At 36.2% G+C, this 19180-nt stretch overlaps 1 protein-coding gene across 2 annotated transcripts; it reads right to left on the bottom strand.

Moving 5' to 3' along the window:
* Positions 1-524: 524 nt before the first annotated feature.
* On the bottom strand, positions 525-19082 carry pik3cd (phosphatidylinositol-4,5-bisphosphate 3-kinase, catalytic subunit delta). 2 transcript variants are annotated; one of them, XM_077716016.1, is made up of 23 exons: positions 18893-19082; positions 17459-17642; positions 16015-16243; positions 14635-14858; positions 14232-14408; positions 12097-12252; positions 10996-11085; positions 8566-8787; positions 6988-7084; positions 5869-5999; positions 5738-5788; positions 5499-5666; positions 5161-5282; positions 4565-4708; positions 4400-4499; positions 4124-4284; positions 3473-3582; positions 3317-3395; positions 2957-3124; positions 2098-2221; positions 1298-1443; positions 909-1041; positions 525-823 (listed from the first exon to the last, which is right to left on the bottom strand). In XM_077716016.1, exons 2-23 carry the CDS (start codon positions 17597-17599, stop codon positions 686-688), a joined length of 3111 nt encoding a protein of 1036 aa, XP_077572142.1. In that variant the 5' UTR covers positions 17600-17642; positions 18893-19082; the 3' UTR covers positions 525-685. The 2 variants fall into 2 exon arrangements, with proteins under 2 accessions (XP_077572142.1, XP_077572150.1); XM_077716024.1 differs by having other exon boundaries at positions 10996-11082.
* Positions 19083-19180: the final 98 nt, after the last annotated feature.

Below are 19180 nucleotides of genomic sequence, written 5' to 3'. Positions count from 1 at the left end.
CACTCATAATCATCCATCATTCTTTTGTCTTAAAGCTGAAATCACATTCGAACAATCATTTTATGCCATTTGTAAAATACGTAAGATGTCTGGTTGTTTTCACAATGGCCATTTTTCCATTACCGTATTTTCAAGACTATAAGGCGCACTTAAAAGTCTTAAATTTTCTCCAAAATAGACAGGCCGCCTTATAATCCAGTGCGCCTTATATATGGAAAAGAAATAAAATGTGCCATTCATTGAGGGTGCGCCTTATAATGTGGTGCGCCTTATATATGGAAAATACAGTCAAGTTTGAAATAGAATAAGGCTGGAAAACAACAAAATCTGTACTGACACTGATAAATGCAAAAAAATATATTGAATAAACAATAGTAGTTCAACCAATAGTGGCCTCCACGCAAAATAAAAAAAAATCCTAAAAAAACGTACTGCATTTTCACGACTATAAGGTGCACTTAAGTCTTATATTTTTCTCAAAAATAGACAGTGCGCCTCATATATGGAAAAAATAAAATGTGCCATTTGTTGAGGGTGCGCCTTATAATCCAGTGCGCCTTATTTATGGGAAAATTGTCATTCATTGTGGGTGCGCCTTATAATGCAGTGCGCCTTACATATGGGAAAATTGTCATTTATTGTGGGTGCGCCTTATAGTCGTGAAAATACGGTATATTCTCATACTTTATGGTCTGTTATCCTTGGCTAGAGAGTGCATCATCCAATTGACCTTGGTCTTCCAACTCTCTCGGAGAGCCTCATTAAACTTCACTTTGAAATTCTTTAACGCCTCTTCCTCAGTTTTTCCCAAAGCTAAAGAGTCCTGCAAGGAAACAATAAAACATATATGAATTATAAATATACCACCCACACACATAACTTGTAATGAGTATCACTTCTGTGTATACCTTTAGGTACTGAATATCTTTAAAGGAAGATAGTTCGGGCAGTCCAGCTGCCTTCATCATTGCAAAAAGGTTGACAAACAATGTGCCATTTCGACACAGGATCTTATATGCCCGCTCACAGTATTCCCGGAATCTGAGTACAATAGTGTAACACAGTTTAGTCACAATACTCACTTACACAGAATACAAAGACTACTGTATTTTCACGACTATAAGGCGCACCGCATTTAAAGGCGCACCCTCAATGAATGATTTTAATTGGTTTTCCATATATAAAGCACACTGGATTATAAAATGTGCTGTCTATTTTGGAGAAAATTTAAGACTTTTAAGTGTGTCTTATAGTAATGAAAATATGGTAATTAAAAAAATACAATGAACTATTATACCTCTCAAACTTTTCACTGTTGTTCGTTCGCCCTTGTTGAATCACATGAACAAAATCATATGTCAAAATAAAAGGCACACGTTCCCTGTTGATGCCCAGTTTGCGCTTGAAGTTGCCCAGGAAATGTCCAAAGTCAATGTGAAACAGCTAAAGAACAGCAAAACAGTCAGAGAGAGATGTGCAACAATCTAAATCACAGGTGTAAAAGTGGCGACCCAGGGGCCAAATATGTCCCGCCACGTCATTTTGTGCGGCCCAAGAAAGTAAATAATGACTTTCTGTTTTAGGATCAAATTAAAATGAAGAGTAGAGATGCAGATTAGATTTCCTGATTTTCTCCCTTTTAAATCAATAATTGTCATTTTTTAATCATGTTTTTATGTTTTTAATTCGGAAATCATTTTGTAAAATCTAAAAACATATTTAAAAAAAGCTAAAATAAACACTGTTTTAGATCTATAAAAATGGAATATTCAGGACTTTTAATCCAGTTCTTTTAATCAATTTATAAAAAAAAAATCTAAATATTATATCTAAAATGGTCCGGCCCACGTGAAATCCAGTTGACAATGCGGCTAGCAAACCAACCCAAATCTGACAACCTTGATCTAAACAGTGAAATTTTACTGACTAATCTGAGAATAAATTTGATTTAAATTTGTCTGTGCACGGGATTAAGCCAAAAACGAATGAAAACTTAAATCTCTAAAGATTTTCATTGATGTCGGAGGTTAAAATCTCCCTCTTGTAGCAGATTTTTAGCATAAGCCAAGACAGAAAATACATAAAATCAAATCTGACCTGTCCTGTTTCTCTGATCATTATATTGTCATTGTGACGGTCTCCGATGCCCAAAACATAAGTAGCTACACAGTAGCCAGCACAGGACAGCGTAAACTCCTCAATTGCTTGCTCCAGTAGATCTCTGGTGAGAAAAACAAGGAACAATAAGGTGATGGGTTTCATAAAGAATTATATTTGAATACATTGTCCACCACATTTGGAGACATTTTAATGTCATTATCATTGCTTGGCATGTATTGAACATGGTGGACATTGCTGCTACATAACTGCCATCCTTGCAGAATATTTTTATAGAACTAGTTATAAGGCACATTTTCTAAAAAAAAAAAAAATTGGGGTTGGCTATGAGAATGATTGATTACCACTCATTAAATTGCTGAAGAGAAACAAAAAATAATAATAGCATGCATTAAAGATATTTTTTTCAATTGGAAATATAAAGTTTAACTTCTGTACGGTCAACAGAAGGGCTTCATCGAAAGATGTAATGTTTATAATTAAAAGAATGTTGATTATAAACAATACAGTTTATCTGAAGTAATTACATTTTTTAGATTAGATAAGAACTTTATTTCATCCTGTATCTTCGGGAAATTTCCTTGGTAGCAGTAGCAAGACAGACACACAAGACATTGTAGACCTAGTTGAAAAAACTGGAGCCACATACAGGAAGTCTACAAGGTCTTCTGCAGACTGAAACTGAGGTTAAATATGCAGAATCACTCTTTCAAGCTGATCCGCACAGTCCTTCAGTAATCTGGAGGTTTCACAGGTTTTAACTCTAAACTTGTAATGATTTTGTATTCATCCTCAATTGAACTTTCTTAAAATGTAGACATTTATTTGGGATAGTCACCCTGGATTCTTGGATTTGAGCCAGTTGAGCAGGGCATCTTTATTAAAGGCAGCAGTGGCGGCACTATTGCTGTTATTTCGCTGGATATTGGCGATGGTGTCTGAGTTCTTCACCACTTCAATGAAACCCATCTTGTTCCCAGTGGATAAACATCCATAGGGGATCATTCTGGTCCAAACAAAAATCGAATGCAGTTATGGAAGTTATTAACAAGTGTTCATACTAGATGACATTTTTTGTGGATTTTTAAAAAAAATCTCATTTTGATCTTGGTTATGTTTCTGATATTGTTATTGTTAAAAACTACAAACTCCAAAAAAATCAACGTTAACATTAATAATCATGCACACTAGTCCTTACCTGAGATCCAGCCCTTCTTTCTTCCACAAATTCTCCATGAGTTGGATCATCTGGAGGGTCAACATGTCTTGTCGAAGATCTGCACATTGAAGGAGTTACAGGCTATAGTTTACGTCTTAATTGCAATTTATTACGAAGTTCTTGTTTGTAACTCACCGTCCCCATTCTTGAAAATGATGCCCACCATGTCTCCTTGAGTCCAAGGACTCTTATACATCAACCAGAGTGGTTTCATCTTTGAGTCCATGAATCTGCACTTGTCTGTACTAGAGCAAAAGAAATCTACTTTGAACAGAGAATTTTATTAATCATGACACAGATCTTAAATTGTTAATTGTGAACACAGTGAAAGGTGGAGGAGCAAACAAATCAGAATCTTCATTCCACATTTCAGGAGAAAAAATGGCAAACTCCACAAAGCAAAAGATAACTAACTTATTATTAAATTATGTGTTTGAAAATGTGGTGCTCGGACGTTTGGTCGCTGGTCTTTTAGTCCCTTTTGGTCCCTGGTCTTTTGATCGCCGGTCAAATGGTGACAGAGAGTTTACTGTTGGAACCAGCTCTCAAAATTATATTCATGAGAGAGAGTTTAATATCTAAAAGAGAAACTTTAATATCTAAGAGAGAGTTTAATATCTAAGAGAGAGAGTTTAATCTATGAGAGAGAAAGTTTAATATATAAGAGAGAGAGTTTAATATCTAAGTACTGTTTAATATCTAAGTACATTTGACCGGCAACCAAAAGACTGGTCGACCAAAAGACCGGTGACCAAATGTCCGGTCATGGGAAAATGTGTGTCTAACCAGATTTCAGCAAGGATAATGCTGGGGTTGAGTGGTGACAGCAAGTTAGACAAAGTATCAGACTCCTGTCTGATGAACAGCTTGAGATCTTCAACATTCATTTTCTGTGGGCCTGATTTGACCGAGTCGCTGAGTACCTTCATTTTGCCTTGAGCCTCGTTCTGTACAGGAGAAAGAGGCAGGCATGAGACAGTTCTATATTTGTATCTGCTCGTATGTTGGTAGTTTTTTTTTTAATGTAAAATACGTTACATTTGGCATTTTACTGCCGAGTACCTGTTTAGTTAAGAGTTTGATGTGATGGATGCTACCCCTGCAATAGGCTTCAAGAATCAAGCCAAACCGTACGCTGACAGATGGAATGTGTATCTCTGACCTAAAATCAAGACACACTGATCAGTTGTCGAAAAGTGCTCGTCTTTTAATTGCGAGGTACCTCACCTGAGATGCCAAAAGAGAAAGTGCCCTATTTTTCTGTTGAATAAGGCCCTCTCGAGCAGGAACGTTGTGAGGTCACAGTCGAGGTAGGACTCGTATTTAAGGACCTGGACCAGCTGGATCAAATACTGCAGCAGCTCGTCATCACTGTATGTGGGGAAGGTGTTTCAAAAAGGATCTTGATGGATTTAACTGTGACCGGATATTTGGTCGCCAGACGTTTGGTCGCCAGACGTTTGGTCGCCGGACGTTTGGTCGCCAGGCGTTTGGTCGCCGGACGTTTGGTCGCCGGACGTTTGGTCGCCGGACGTTTGGTCGCCGGACGTTTGGTCGCCGGACGTTTGGTCGCCAGACGTTTGGTCGCCGGTCTTTGGTCGCCGGTCAAATGTACTTAGATATTAAGCAGTACTTAGATATTAAACTCTCTCTCATGAATATAATTTTCACAGCTGGTTTCAACAGTAAACTCTATCACCATTTGACCGGCGACTAAAAGACCGGTGACCAAAAGACCGGCGACCAAAAGACCGGCGACCAAAAGGGACCAAAAGACTGGTGACCAAACATCCGAGCACCGATTAAACACAGGATTTGTTTACCTGAGCTTCCTGAGGCATCCGATAGTGAAAGAACGAACCCAAGGGTCTGGAAAGCTGTAATCTAAGAGCTCCAAGGCAGGGATAGCAGGGAGCTCGGGCCAGTTCCTCAGAAGAGTCACCATCTAAAAAAATCATATTATTTATTATTATTATTACGATCCAATAGGCCCAATTAAGTTTAATTGTTTGAAAAATATGCCTCTCAACATTTTTCATAATACATAAAACCAGTTTTATTATTATATACATATATATAGTTCTTCAAGCTATATACTGGTTAATGTTTTTGCTCTCAAAACTCACCAGATCTGACAAATAATTAAAAGAATCCCTCATACCTGAACAACATCTTCTCTCTTATTCCACTTGGTGATGAGGAGGAGTTTGGAGAGACTCTCAGGATAATGGTCTCGGACTTCAGCACGGAGCTTCCACAACAGTTCCTTCTCATCCTCGAAGAACTCGGTATAGTTTTTGTTGTCCATGATCTCTTTCAGTTTCACGTTCTTAAAAGAGCAACACAGGTTTTTGAAAAGATAAGAAGCAAAGCATTTTCACATAATGCAGAGATATTAACCTCTTCTTTTGTAGCAACAGTTGCATCACCATTTGTCTCCATTTCAAATATCTGTAAGAAGAGTTGATTTAACTGACAGAGCAAGTTAGACTTGAAGTGAAAATGTATGTTTTTGCTAATAAATACAGTACCTTTTCAATAGGAGGATAATAGAGAGGATGAGGCTTGATGTTTGGGAAACGGATGAGAAGACCAGCTGCACTGTCAACATTGGGATTCTTCTCAACCGTTCCCATTGGGTTTAACGGGTCACTTTTGTCATCTGTGAGGCAAATGTCACCGTTGAGTGATTCTGTCGTGAATATGTCCACTTTAATTCAATTTTTAACAATTCTAGTTGAATATCTAAGAGTGAGTTTAATATCTAAGAGAGAGAGTTTAATATCTAAGAGAGAAAGTTTAACATCTAAGAGAGAGAGTTTAATATCTAAGTACTGTTTAAAATCTAACTACTGTTTCATATCTAAGTACTGTTTAATATCTAAGTACTGCTTAATATCTAAGTACTGTTTAATATCCAAGTACTGTTTAATATCTAAGTACTGTTTAATATCCAAGTACTGTTTAATATCTAAGTACTGTTTAATATCTAAGTACTGTTTAATATCTAAGTACTGTTTAATATCTAAGTAATGTTTAAAATCTAACTACTGTTTGATATCTAAGTACTGTTTAATATCTAAGTACTGTTATATCTAAGTACTGTTTAATATCTAAGTACTGTTTAATATCTAAGTACCGTTTAATATCTAAGTACTGTTTAATATCTAAGTACTGTTTAATATCGAAGTACTTTTTAATATCTAAGTAATGTTGAAACCAGCTCTCAAAATTATATTCATGAGAGTTTAATATCTAAATATCTACTGTTTTCAACAGTACTTAGATATTAAACAGTACTTAGATATTAAACTCTCTCTCTTAGATATTGAACTTTCTCTCATGAATATAATTTTGAGAGCTGGTTTCAACAGTAAACTCTCTGTCACCATTTGACCGGCGACCAAAAGACCGGCGACCAAACATCCGAGCACCGCTAACCACCACTTCAATGTGGTGCCATTTACCTGCATTTCTTAACATTGTTTTGAAATCAGCAAGACTTGGAAGTGTCAAACAGATTGTACGTATTCGACCTACTCATTGTATAACTAATCTAATAGAACAGTGGTAGGAATTAAAGTGCAATGTGTAGTTGTAGTTGCAACTTTGATGACATGACATCCCACTCTACATTTCTATATAAGTACCAGGAACAGATGGCCATGTAGACAAAAGAACTTCGCCGGTCTTCAACTGGTCCTTGTAGTCAAACACCATAGTATTCCCCCAGGCTATTGGACAATCCTAGAAAAATACAGATGACAAAACATAGTTTGTGTATCAACAAAAATCGAAAATTCATGACCAAAAATAGCCCCACTTCTGTTGCTCTTTCTGGTACTAGGGACTTCTGTTCCAGGCAACAGAATGGAGAAGTGTCAAAAAAAAGCAGAAGTGAGGATACCAAGGTTTATCACAGTACCAAATTTGCAATGGCTATACTAAATGCAATTACTGCAAAAAAAAGAAACCTTATATTTCCTGTAAATGTATACTGTACCAAAACATGGTGCCCTTACACTGTCAATGAAACAAAGAGGTACTGTAAATTGTTATTAGGCTCATAAAATCATATGTTGAGATTTTGTATATACCGTATTTTCACGACTATAAGGCGCACTGGATTATAAGGTGCACCCTCAATGAATGACATGTTTCCCATATATAAGGCGCACTGGATTATGAGGCGCACCCTCAATGAATGGCACATTGTATTTTTTTCCATATATAAGGCACATTGGATTATGAGGCGCCCTATTTATTTTGGAGAAAAATCTAAGACTTAAGTGCGCCTTATAGTCGTGAAAATACAGTATTTTTTTTTTTTGATTTTTTGTTTTTATTCGGCGTGGAGGCCACTATTGGTTGAAGTACTATTGTTTATTCAATAAATTTTTTTGCATTTGTCAGTATTAGTACAGATGTTGTTGTTTTCCAGCCTTATTCTATTTCAAACTTCACTGTAGAAGCTAAATACCGTATTTTCCATATTTAAGGCGCACCCTCAATGAATGGCACATTTTTTTTTACATATATAAGGCGCACTGGATTATAAGGCGCCCTGTCTATTTTGGAGAAAATTTAAGACTTTTAAGTGCGCCTTATAGTCGTGAAAATACGGTAGTTACATGATTTTATAGTAGTAATCAAGTTGTGTTATTGCTACTGCCCACAAATATTTACAGTTTCCTCTTGTTTTACACACTTAAAGTTAATCCCCTTAATCTTTTATGTAACTTGAGTTTTGTTATTACTTGACTCAGGTCCATAAAGTAACGTCCCTCAGCACCTAGTCACGGGGGCAGGAAGTAATATTTTCATGAATGTTTAATTAGTTTTACTGAACAGCTTTGCTGGACAAAGGGTGCCTTGACAATTTAGCTTGAAAACATCTTCACTTTCTGGTTATTGCAACAGGAAGTTAAAACAACTGCAAGTTGTACATTGGGTGGGAACACAACTGAAGATAAGTAGTGTGAAGATGAATATAGTATTCCTTGAAAACCTTTGACAACTTTGGAGTGATACACAGATAAAAAAAACTGAAGCGGATGGAGACTGAACCACAACTTAGCCACTGAACAACACTTGTGTAACTTGACATATACACACCCACAGGATAAACAATGACTATGCACTCTGCATACACACACATACACACACATACACACATATACACACACGCAAAACTTATTTTCACACACAAATGCACTTACTCAACTCACCACTTTCTTATTCTTCTTTTTGGTACCTCGTGGTTTCTTTGCCTTGTCGAAAACAGCATAGAGGGCAAAACATAGCCGACTCATCCGAGGCAGGTCCGCCACATTTATATCAAACTCTACTTTTTGGTCCCATAAAGGCTCAGAGCTGACAGCCACCTCGGAGCTTGTTACCACCTTACAGAGAGGCTCATTGCCATGGAAGAGTCCAGCCTGCACCACAAGCTGGAGGAGTCATGAAATACAAGGGTAGAGAAAAGTCAAATTTAGTATGTAAAATGAACATAAATCTCCCTTTGTGCTCTATAGCTATTCTAACTAGAGCCTTTCCTCTTTTTATGTAATATGCAGTCAGCAAGGATTGATATAGGGATCTGAAACAGTAGCATTGAGTGCCTGCTAAGATAAAGCTACTCTATTGCTGTGAATTTTTGTTGTTACTCTTTATGGGATAGAAAGTAAAAAGACAAAGTACAGTACTCGGGTTGGTTCACAGGCTAAATTAATGTCAACTACATTTCATGTTGGCTGGACCATTTTAGATATAATATTTAGATTTTTTTTTTTAATTGGAATAAAAGAACTGGAATAAAAGCCCCGAATAGTCCGTTTTATAGATCTAAAGCAATGTTTATTTGAGTTTTGTTTCTTAGTAATGGAAAATTTCGTTTCATCATGTTTTTCATTTGAAATGGAAACAAAATATATATTTTTAATTATGTTCAATATTAAAGTGGAAAACGTAAAATATCTATATATTTATTTTTAGTTCTTACAAAATGTGCTTTGAACTAAAAACACCAAAGTAATAAAATTGGATTGAAAATATTGCAATGATTGATTTAAAAGAGGGGAAATCCGGAAATTTAATATCCATCTATACTCTTCATTTTAATTTGATCTTAAAACAGAAAGTCGGCACTTGTGATTTACTTTCTCGGGCCGCACAAAATGATGTGGCGGGCCAGATTTGGCCCCCGGACCGCCACTTTGACACCTGTGCTAACCATTGTTAGAATTAACCAAGTTAGAATTCCAAAATAGTTTAAGTTCAGATAATGTAGGAGTGTCATACATTACATTTAAAGTTGACATTTAAATCCAAAAACAACTTGAAAACCGCAATAAGCTCTATAAAAGTAGCAACATCTTAATGTAAAAAAAAATTCAAAGGCAGTAATATGAAGATTTTCGAAGTAATTTACCCACCACTACGGGGTATTGAGGTCATGACACGAAGCATGGTTGTTTGTGTGACAGTCGATGTTCTATATGCTTGACATGATGATTAAGAGTTTCCTGTGTCACTCAGGCTGCGAGTCAAAGGGTGTTTGTGTCATGTTTCCTTTCAATAACACAGCCACATAATACAAAATCCTATCCTTTGCCAAATCAAGATAGTCCACGTCAGTACTGGCTAAACATATGAGCATTATACATATTCTCCCTTGGGGCTTATTTTCAAGCATCTGCCTGCCAACTACCGAGAAGATGGGTTTTATGTGAGAGGACACATTTGCCATGAGTCATAAGGTAGATGTTGGAAGTGCACTTACGCAATGAAAAGCAACCTAGATCGGGGGTGGTCAAACTACGGCCCGCGGGCCACATATGGCCCACGAGGCCTTTTAATTCGGCCCGCCGACGTTGTCCAAATTATGTTTTTTGTTGTTGTTGTTTTTTAAAATTAATTAATGTATTTTTTTCCAAGATGGCCCCGTCACGCGGAAGCCATTGTCAGTAGCTCTGTCCACTCTTATTTGTTTTTTGTGTTTTACTGCCCCTCTATCTTTTTTTAATTGACATTTGAATATTTGTTAATACATTCCTTTTTACTTTACTTGGTACTTAATACTATTTACTTTAATGATGATTGATGAGTATGTTAATACTTTAGACTGTTTATGTTTCATATGTACTGTTAACGGATGCACTTTTTTATATGTATCATATCTTTTGCTGACCCGACCCATCTGTCAATTTTTTTAAGTCAATGTAGCCCCCGGGCCGAAAAGTTTGCCCACCCCTAACCTAGACGGTAAAATAGGTAGATCTACACCACCACAATTAATTGCCACCTAATTAAAATACTGGAAGAGAAGTGCTTTGGCTGGAGATACAAAGAATAGTTATATAGTGTTCCTGGAGAATTAAAGGTGTTAAAATGATTCTTTTCAACAAAGAAGATACAGGCTCTAAATGTGTCAAAAAGAGAAATGAAAGATGCAAAAGCTTTTCTCAGAATCTACAACCCAGAATGAGGTGACTAAAAAACAGATATAGGCCCGCCCCACTTCCTGTTTTGAAACTTTAACCTACCTCAGTGACCAAGTATCGAAAGCTGGTTTTAAGTAGTGCAAGCCCCCAAGCCCTGATCCCATTGTTTAAATGTCAAACTTTCTATATTTTAGTATAACCCACTCAGACACCAACCTTCATTCCTTCGTCTGCATTGACACGGCTGCCTTGTAGCAGGTGGATGTAGAAAGGTTCATGTATGGACCACAGAGAGGTGGTGTTCTGCTGGAAAACCAAGTTAGATGAGAGTATATTCATTCCCTCATGTACAAGGTGATATAATGTTGCAGCAAAATCATGTACTGGTGGTGTCTCTGCAGTTGTTTACAAAGTGGTAAATGAAGTGAAATTCATTTATACCAAGGGTGTCAGACTCGGGTTGGTTCGCGGGCCACTTTAACGTCAATTTGATTTCACGTGGGCCGGACTATTTTAGATATAATATTTAGATTTTTTTTTAAATAAATGGATTAAAATAACTGGATTAAATGCCCTGAATATTCAGTTTTTTGTGGATCTAAAACAATGTTTATTTTAACTTTTTCAAAATATATTTTTAGATTTTACAAAATGATTTTTGAACTAAAAACTGAAAAAAAATATTTAAAAAATTACAATTATTGATTTAAAAGGCAGAAAATCATGGAATTTGACATACATCTATACTCTTCGTTTTAATTTGATCCTAAAACAGAAATTCGGCACTCATGACTTACTTTCCCGGGCCATACAAAATGATCCAGCGGGCCAGATTTGGCCCCCGGGCCTCCACTTTAACACCAGTGTTATTTATTCAATCAAATTTGCTTTAGAATTAATACTGTGTAATTGCCCATAGATTTGTTTTATTGTTTGACTCTACTAAGAATGATGATGTTGACTTTGCATTTTCATTTTTCATATGGCGGTTTCATGTACTTAGCTAGCTATAGATGCTATTTTAAAATTACAATTATTCAAAAAGATGACATGACATCCACGCAAAAAAATGTAACATTAAATGATTTTCCATAATTTACAGTGAATGCTCAGATGAAAGAACAGGGTCCACATTTTTCCAACACCTGTCTACGACTACTTTCACAGCAAGACATCAAATGTCAATTATTGACATTATGACACACAGCACGTTTCAAACGTGTCAAAGTCCGTAATTCCCCGGTGGAACAAATGTGATGACGAGCGGAAGAGTCAGGAGTGTTTGCGAAAGACGCCAAATATACACTGACCTCTTACCTTCTTGAGTGGCAGAGGAGGAGGTCTGGAAAAGGAACGATTCTTGCACACCTGACTACACATTCTCCCGTGCTCCTCCTGATATTTGCTGATAGTGGAGTGGTGCACCAATGTCAGATGAGGTGTTTGCCCAGTTCGCAAACAGGAGAAAATGTACTGGGATAAAAGAAAAGACATCCATGACTTTGTATGAAGAGACTTTGTATGAAGAGAGGGAGTCAAGATGGGGTACAAAACACACGTGTTTTACTGTCTTAACAAATTTCAATTGGAAAGCATCTTAACATATTTAGGTGAAAGACAAATTTAACTTTCTATGGAAAATAGGTGAAATGCTTTAAAAGAAATTAGCATGCATGTTTTTCTCTGATTACTGTACTAATCGGGGGAAAAATTAACCTTGAAAATCAAAAAATCTGTGTACATTTATTTTTCTTGTTATTTGGATAGAATAGACAAACCTAATAAAATTAGGAAATAAATCACTTTTGTTAGAGAAGAATCAGAAAATTATTGTAAAGCCGACATAAGAATTTACCCTTTTTTAAACTGTAGAACACAGGTGTCAAAGTGGCGGCCCGGGGGCCAAATCTGGCCCGTCGCATCATTTTGTGCGGCCCGGGAAAGTAGATCATGAGTGGCGACTTTTTGTTTTGGGATCAAATTCAAATGAAGAGTGTAAATGTATATTAAATTTCCTGATTTGCCCCCTTTTTAATCAATAATTTGAATTTTTTAATCAAAATTTTTTCCATGTTTTTAGTACAAAAATCATTTTGTAAGAACTAAAAATAAATTTAAAAAAGCTAAAATATACATTTTTTTTAGATCTATAAAAAACGGAATATTCAGGGCTTTTAATCCAGTTCTTTTAATCCATTTATATTTTTAAAAAAATCTAAATATATCCAAAATGGTCCGGCCCACGTAAATTCAAGTTGACGTTAAAGCGGCCCACGAACCAACCCGATTCTGACATCCTTGCTATAGAAGTTCAACATCACAGATCTTTAGAGTGCAAGTTAACTTGTGATTGGGGCACCGTCTGTTTGCAGTTTAGGCTAATGCAGTCCAAATCTTGTTAGGACTTTGAATGGATGTTGTTACTTCCTGCTGGACTGATATGATTCAGGCCTGCAGGTAGTAGCATCACTGAATGGCCAAACCTTGAATGGCTCACAATCTTTCACATTTTCCATGCTAAGAAATCAAACAAATGTCGGTTTCTATGCCTACAACACCAATATCAAAAAACAGATATATGGATACTAGTTTAAATAGTTTGGTATTTACACTTTAAAGCTCCTCTCAATAGAAGTCAGTTGTGAGTAAATTCTATTTTGAGTCATTTATGTTGCCATATGGCTTTAAAAGCAGGATTCTCTAATTAGCTTATAAATAAAAGCTATTAGAAGTTCATTTGTTTTTGTCTAGGAAATCAACTGAAAGGAAAATAATGTAATTGACTGTAGGGTTTTATTCTGGTGAGATTGGATAAATGTAGGTAGTTCATTTGCATTAATTATTACTGTTATGTACAGTTATGTCAAAAAGCCTGTCACAAAGGTTTTTTCAAATATCGTGTTCATATAATTTTGATATTGTATCAATCAATAAAGAAAGAAGTTGCCGGAAAAATCAGAGACACTCATTTCTATACATTTTAAGACTGGATTATTACACACCTTTGTTTTAATTCAATTGATTTTGCAAGGGTTTAAAAACATAGCCGTACAGTAATCCCTCGGTTATCGCGGTTAATGGGGACCGGGACCACCCGCGATAAGTGAATTTCCTTGAAGGAGGGGTGCCCCTTCAAAAATGCTTACTTTTTATTTTATTTTTTATTTATTTATCTTATTTTTTATATATATATATTTTTTTATTTTATTATTTTTACCACCACCCCCCCCCCCCCCCCCCCCCTGTATACAGTACACCATATAGAATGCGGGTAGAGAGAGAGAGTGAAATTCATGTTATAACTAAAAAAACTGTAAAATATGTTGTCTCAATGTAATATTTTTATTTTTTATTTTATTTTATTTTCCCCCCAAAAAACGCGAAGCTCTGAATCCGCGGTGGTGGAACCGCGAAGTAGCGAGGGCCCACTGTATATATGATGATGTACTCACTTTAAATTGACACAGGGGATGTGTCCCATAGATGAATTCCCACCTGCCGTTAACCTGTAAAGTATAGTCCTTAGGTTCTTGCTGCAGAGAGCGGAAGACAGTAGCCTTCTTCTTAAGTGCGCTCCTCATAAGAGCCATAGGCAGATCCTTTGGTTCCTGCTGTATCATGAAGCTTTCCTGCCACACATTTACAATTGTTTCTGAATCATTGGTTAGATTTTGAAGAGGTGCAAATTAATGTTTTTGTGCAAACACATTAGCAAAAATGCCAGAAACAAAAAGGAAAGAGAATCAGACAGAAATATTCACTCAAACACATCTTTTTCTTCTGAAAACTGAAAGTAATCATTCATTTCTGCCTTATTATGACTTCTATAGACTACATTTAATGATGTGAACTCACCTCACAAGCCTCAAACTTGATGTTAATGAAGATCTTGGCGTTTTGTGACTTCCCACACATTGGCAGGTAACAGCAAGGCTCCAGGTCACATGGGAACATGTATGCCATCCACTGTTGCCATGGTGATAGCTGCCGTACTTGAGCTTTCTCCTCGCAGAATGCTCGTATCTTGGTTCTAAACTCGCTCACTTCTTGGTTTTTCTGAGCCTCAAACTCATGCAAGCCTGCAAAAGAAAAGGCAAGCGTGAGTAAAGCATTTAAAAGAGCTTCAAGATGAGTCTGAGAATCTGGAATGGCAGTAGATCAGAGAACTTACTAAACAAAATGTATCACGACGATGATTTTTTTCACTTCACAGACATAGCTGTGTTTTTCTGATATTTTCAAAATTGAAAATAAACCGTACGATTCACAAAAACTATTACCGTATTTTCACGACTATACGGCGCATTAAAAGTCTTAAATTTTCTGCAAAATAAACAGTGCGCCTTATAATCCAGTGCGCCTTATATATGTAAAAAACTGAAAACCAAATACGAAAAACCACCACTGTCAGATATTGAAAAAACATAAACGCCTGAACTGAAAAAATACTGTTAAATATGCAGATGCCATCTCAGTTTACAAAATCTTCCATCATATAGCTCCTCCCCCACTGCAAGATTTTATACAAAAAAAATCCAAAACATCAACAATGGCTGGCTCTAGAGGTGACTGTGTAGTGAGTGCTTCATACCTGGAAGTCAATAGCGATTACCGTATTTTCACGACTATAAGAAGCACTTAAGTCTTAAATTTTCTCCAAAATAGACAGTGCGCCTTATAATACAGTGTGCCTTATAATACAGTGCACCTTATAGTCGTGAAAATACGGTATTAGTTTAGGAAAATCTTGAAAATGACCAGTGTCATCCAAACAATTCACACCACTATAACTGCATGTTTTAATGTTCCCACAAGAAACGCAAACTGTAAATTTCATTGGGTGCATGTTGCACACTACTCTCGCCTTCTCTGCGCAGCAGCAATCATATGGCGGGCAGTAAATAAAATCCAAACTTTTTTTAACCCTTTCCCCATGATGGCGCTGTTTACGCGGCAGCCAGTGGCAGTAGCTCTGTCCACTCTTTTGTTTTCCGTGTTTTACAGCATGTTTTACATGAAAACTTAGAGGGAACATTGACATACACCTGCTTATGGCAAGTGTGATACTGGTGTGCCCATAGCAAGCAATGATGATGTCACTCAAACTGGTATTCAATGCGCTTAGGAAGGTTGTCTTTCTGCCCAGACCAACGAAAAATTAGAGGGAACATTGATTGGGAGGCAACAATTCATTCTAACTACAGTAAAGCGGTAGCAAAAGTGAGAGTTACTGACCTTTGCCTATTAAAAAGCTGATCTGGCTGTTGGTCAGTTTCTCGGCGCGGTCACCTTCTCTAGCCACCAGTCTCAAAACGCCCATGAAGGGCTGCACATCACTTATACGCCTTGATTCCTCCTCCAGCTCTTCACTCTCACCCGTCAGTTTTATGCAAGTGAAGACATATGCATCTGGATGACCAAGCGCTGAGAAAAGTGCCTCTTTTCTGGCATTTTCCCAAACCAGCTGGAAAAAAAAATCACTCATTAACTCAGATAGAAATTCAAATAACATCCCAACATAGATTGGTTAATCCTAGAAAGTAGCAAAATATTGCTCTGGGCAGCATTTAAATGCATGAAAGCAGATATTATATGTACAGTAAAGAAACATGGATAAATGATATTTGTATGATGTATCATATATCTGGCTATGTTTTTAAAGCCTCCCTTTGATTGTTTAAACCAAGGGTGTCAGACTCGGGTTGGTTTGCGGGCCGCTTTAACGTCAACTTGATTTCACCTGGGCCGGACCATTTTAGATATATTTAGATTATTTTGTTTTTATAAATGGATTAAAAGAACTGGATTAAAAGCCCTGAATATTCAGTTTTATAGAGATCTAAAACAGTGTTTATTTTAGCTTTTTATAAATATATTTTTAGATTTTACAAAATGATTTTTTAACTAAAAACACAGAAAAATTGATAAAAAAATTACAATTATTGATTTAAAAGGGGGGAAATCAGGAAATTTAATATACATCTATACTCTTCATTTTAATTTGATCCTAAAACAGAAATTCAGCACTCATGATTTACTTTCCCGGGCCACACAAAATGATGTGGCGGGCCAGATTTGGCCCCCGGGCCGCCACTTTAACACATGTGGTTAAATCAATGAAATGGTACTTTTGCAAACTTTTCACCACCCAATTAATTAAACCAATTAATCTATTGCAATACATTTTCTACACTGTAGGTGAGTAGTTTTTTTTAAATTTTCTATAAACTATAATTCACTGGTGACTGCATAAGTTTACCCCGACCAACCAGGATGTGCTTGATTTCATCTTTGGTATACGTTTGCAAATAAAAACAAGTGTAAGAAACTTACACTTTTCGCCCCTGAAAGTCTCAAAGCACTTAAAAAAAAAGAACCGGAGGGCATTTTATCTTCTTAATCATTTTAAAAGCCTGCAAGAGTATCATTACCAAACACAGCTAAATGAAACTGTCTTAGGTGACAGAATGGTTGGCATGGAAACACCACATTCATATTCATGAAGAAAAAATGGCAGCAAAGTGACCAAGGAGAAAGGATATTTATATAAAATCCAAACTGGACATTTACTTGGAGATGATTCATCTAAATCGATTTTTTTGTAGATATTTTTGGACAAATGTGTATATATATGTATGTATATATCATCCTAACACTACATTGTTATTCATACTCATACCATTTTGATGCTCTCGATCGTGTCCTTATGAGACACTGGGAATGTAAGGTAGATGCCAGTGGGTAACAGGAAGTCCATCCTGATGCCTTGCTCGCACTCTGGCTCCCACTCCTCCTGCATCCCATACTTCCCTGGGGGCATGGTGATGATGACACCCTCTCATTTACCGCCAGCTCCTCTGCCGCTGCTCACCGCAACATAAATGTACAGTACATGCTTAAAGCAGTGACCATTATATTTATATTTAAGTTATATTTATATTTATATATATATATATATATATATATATATATATATATATATATATATATATATATATATATATATATATATATATATATATATATATATATATATATATATATATATATATATATATATATATATATATATATATATATATGTAGTTATATTTGTTTTAATTTTTTTTATGTGTATTTTTATTTTTTTATGTGAGCCGGACCATTTTAGATATGAATATTTAGAATTTTTTTATTTTTTATAAATGGATTAAATTAACTGGATTGAAAGCCCTGGATATTCAGTTTTTTATAGATGTAAAACAATGCTTATTTTAGCTTTTTTAAAATATATTTTTAGATTTTACAACATCATTTTTGAACTAAAAACTGAAAAAAAAATGATTACAATTACAATTATTGATTTAAAAGGGGTAAAATCAGGAAATGTAATATACATCTATACTCTTCATTTTAAATTGATCCTAAAACAGAAAGTCGGCACTCATGATTTACTTTCTCGGGCCACACAAAATGATGCGGCGGGCCAGATTTGGCCCCCGGGCCGCCGTTTTGACACCTGTGATATAGGGTTTCATTGTTATGTTGTAACAATCAAGTATTGTCAATTTTTATTTTAAGTTATCATGGTTTTTTTCTCATTTAAATTGTTGAAATTCAGAACTCAGAGTCATCATGAAGTTTGGCACTGAACAAAATAGTATTAATTGAAACACAATAGATATAATGTAGCATAATTGATAGTTTTACTAGTATACTGTAAAATTAATGTAAAATACCAATTAAAATAAAATTCTGCTGAAACGGTCACAAAAAGACACTGACCATCAATATACTGTTATCATTAAGGCATGTAAAAAAACGAGAAAAAACAGTAATTTCTTCATATAATACCCCGAATACTGATAAAGTATGTTTAGAAATATGATGGGATGTCCTCAACAAATCAATTACAATGTCAATGCAGACAAAGTAATTCTACACTATTGATTTTCGTTAGGGGACACCTTGCACTAATGTGAGCCACATAAAGCCATATAAATGGTTACCGTATGTTAAAATTAGCAGCAAGTGGGGAGAATTTAACACAATGTTACGAAAAAAGTACCTTAAATTGCGAATTTAATGTGGTATTCTGAGAGAAAGTGATGTCGAACGAGTGGAAAACACTTGCCTGGGAGCCCTTACACGTCGGTCACTTCGTCGTGGGACTGTCACGGAGAAGATGGAGGCGATTTAAGGGCCATTGAGGACATTAATCCAACACCACGGGTGTTACATCCGATGTGCGGGGCTCATGCCGGCTGTGGGCGGGCGTCTGCGTGGAAAGCGTCCGAGCCTGGATGTGACACACGCGGACTGAGAGGCTGCACTTTGTAACGTTGATTCCACTGGCTAAGGGAGCGTCTGCAAATTGTCTTGAACGAAAAGACGCGTGAACAATTCAATACATTGTATCAAG

The sequence above is a fragment of the Stigmatopora nigra genome, chromosome 1 (genome assembly GCF_051989575.1).
Source record: "Stigmatopora nigra isolate UIUO_SnigA chromosome 1, RoL_Snig_1.1, whole genome shotgun sequence".
Taxonomy (NCBI): Eukaryota; Metazoa; Chordata; class Actinopteri; order Syngnathiformes; family Syngnathidae; genus Stigmatopora; species Stigmatopora nigra.
This window is presented reverse-complemented; position numbering and strand designations above follow the sequence as displayed.

Excerpts from the sequence above, each read along its gene's own strand:
- pik3cd (XM_077716016.1), bottom strand. The coding sequence starts at position 17,599 with ATGCCCCCAGGGAAGTATGGGATGCAGGAGGAGTGGGAGCCAGAGTGC. Across the intron at positions 7,085-8,565 it reads AAAAGAAGAATAAGAAAGTG|GATTGTCCAATAGCCTGGGG; the intron begins GTGAGTTGAGTA and ends GTATTTTTCTAG. Across the intron at positions 6,000-6,987 it reads TACATGGCCATCTGTTCCTG|ATGACAAAAGTGACCCGTTA; the intron begins GTACTTATATAG and ends TTTGCCTCACAG.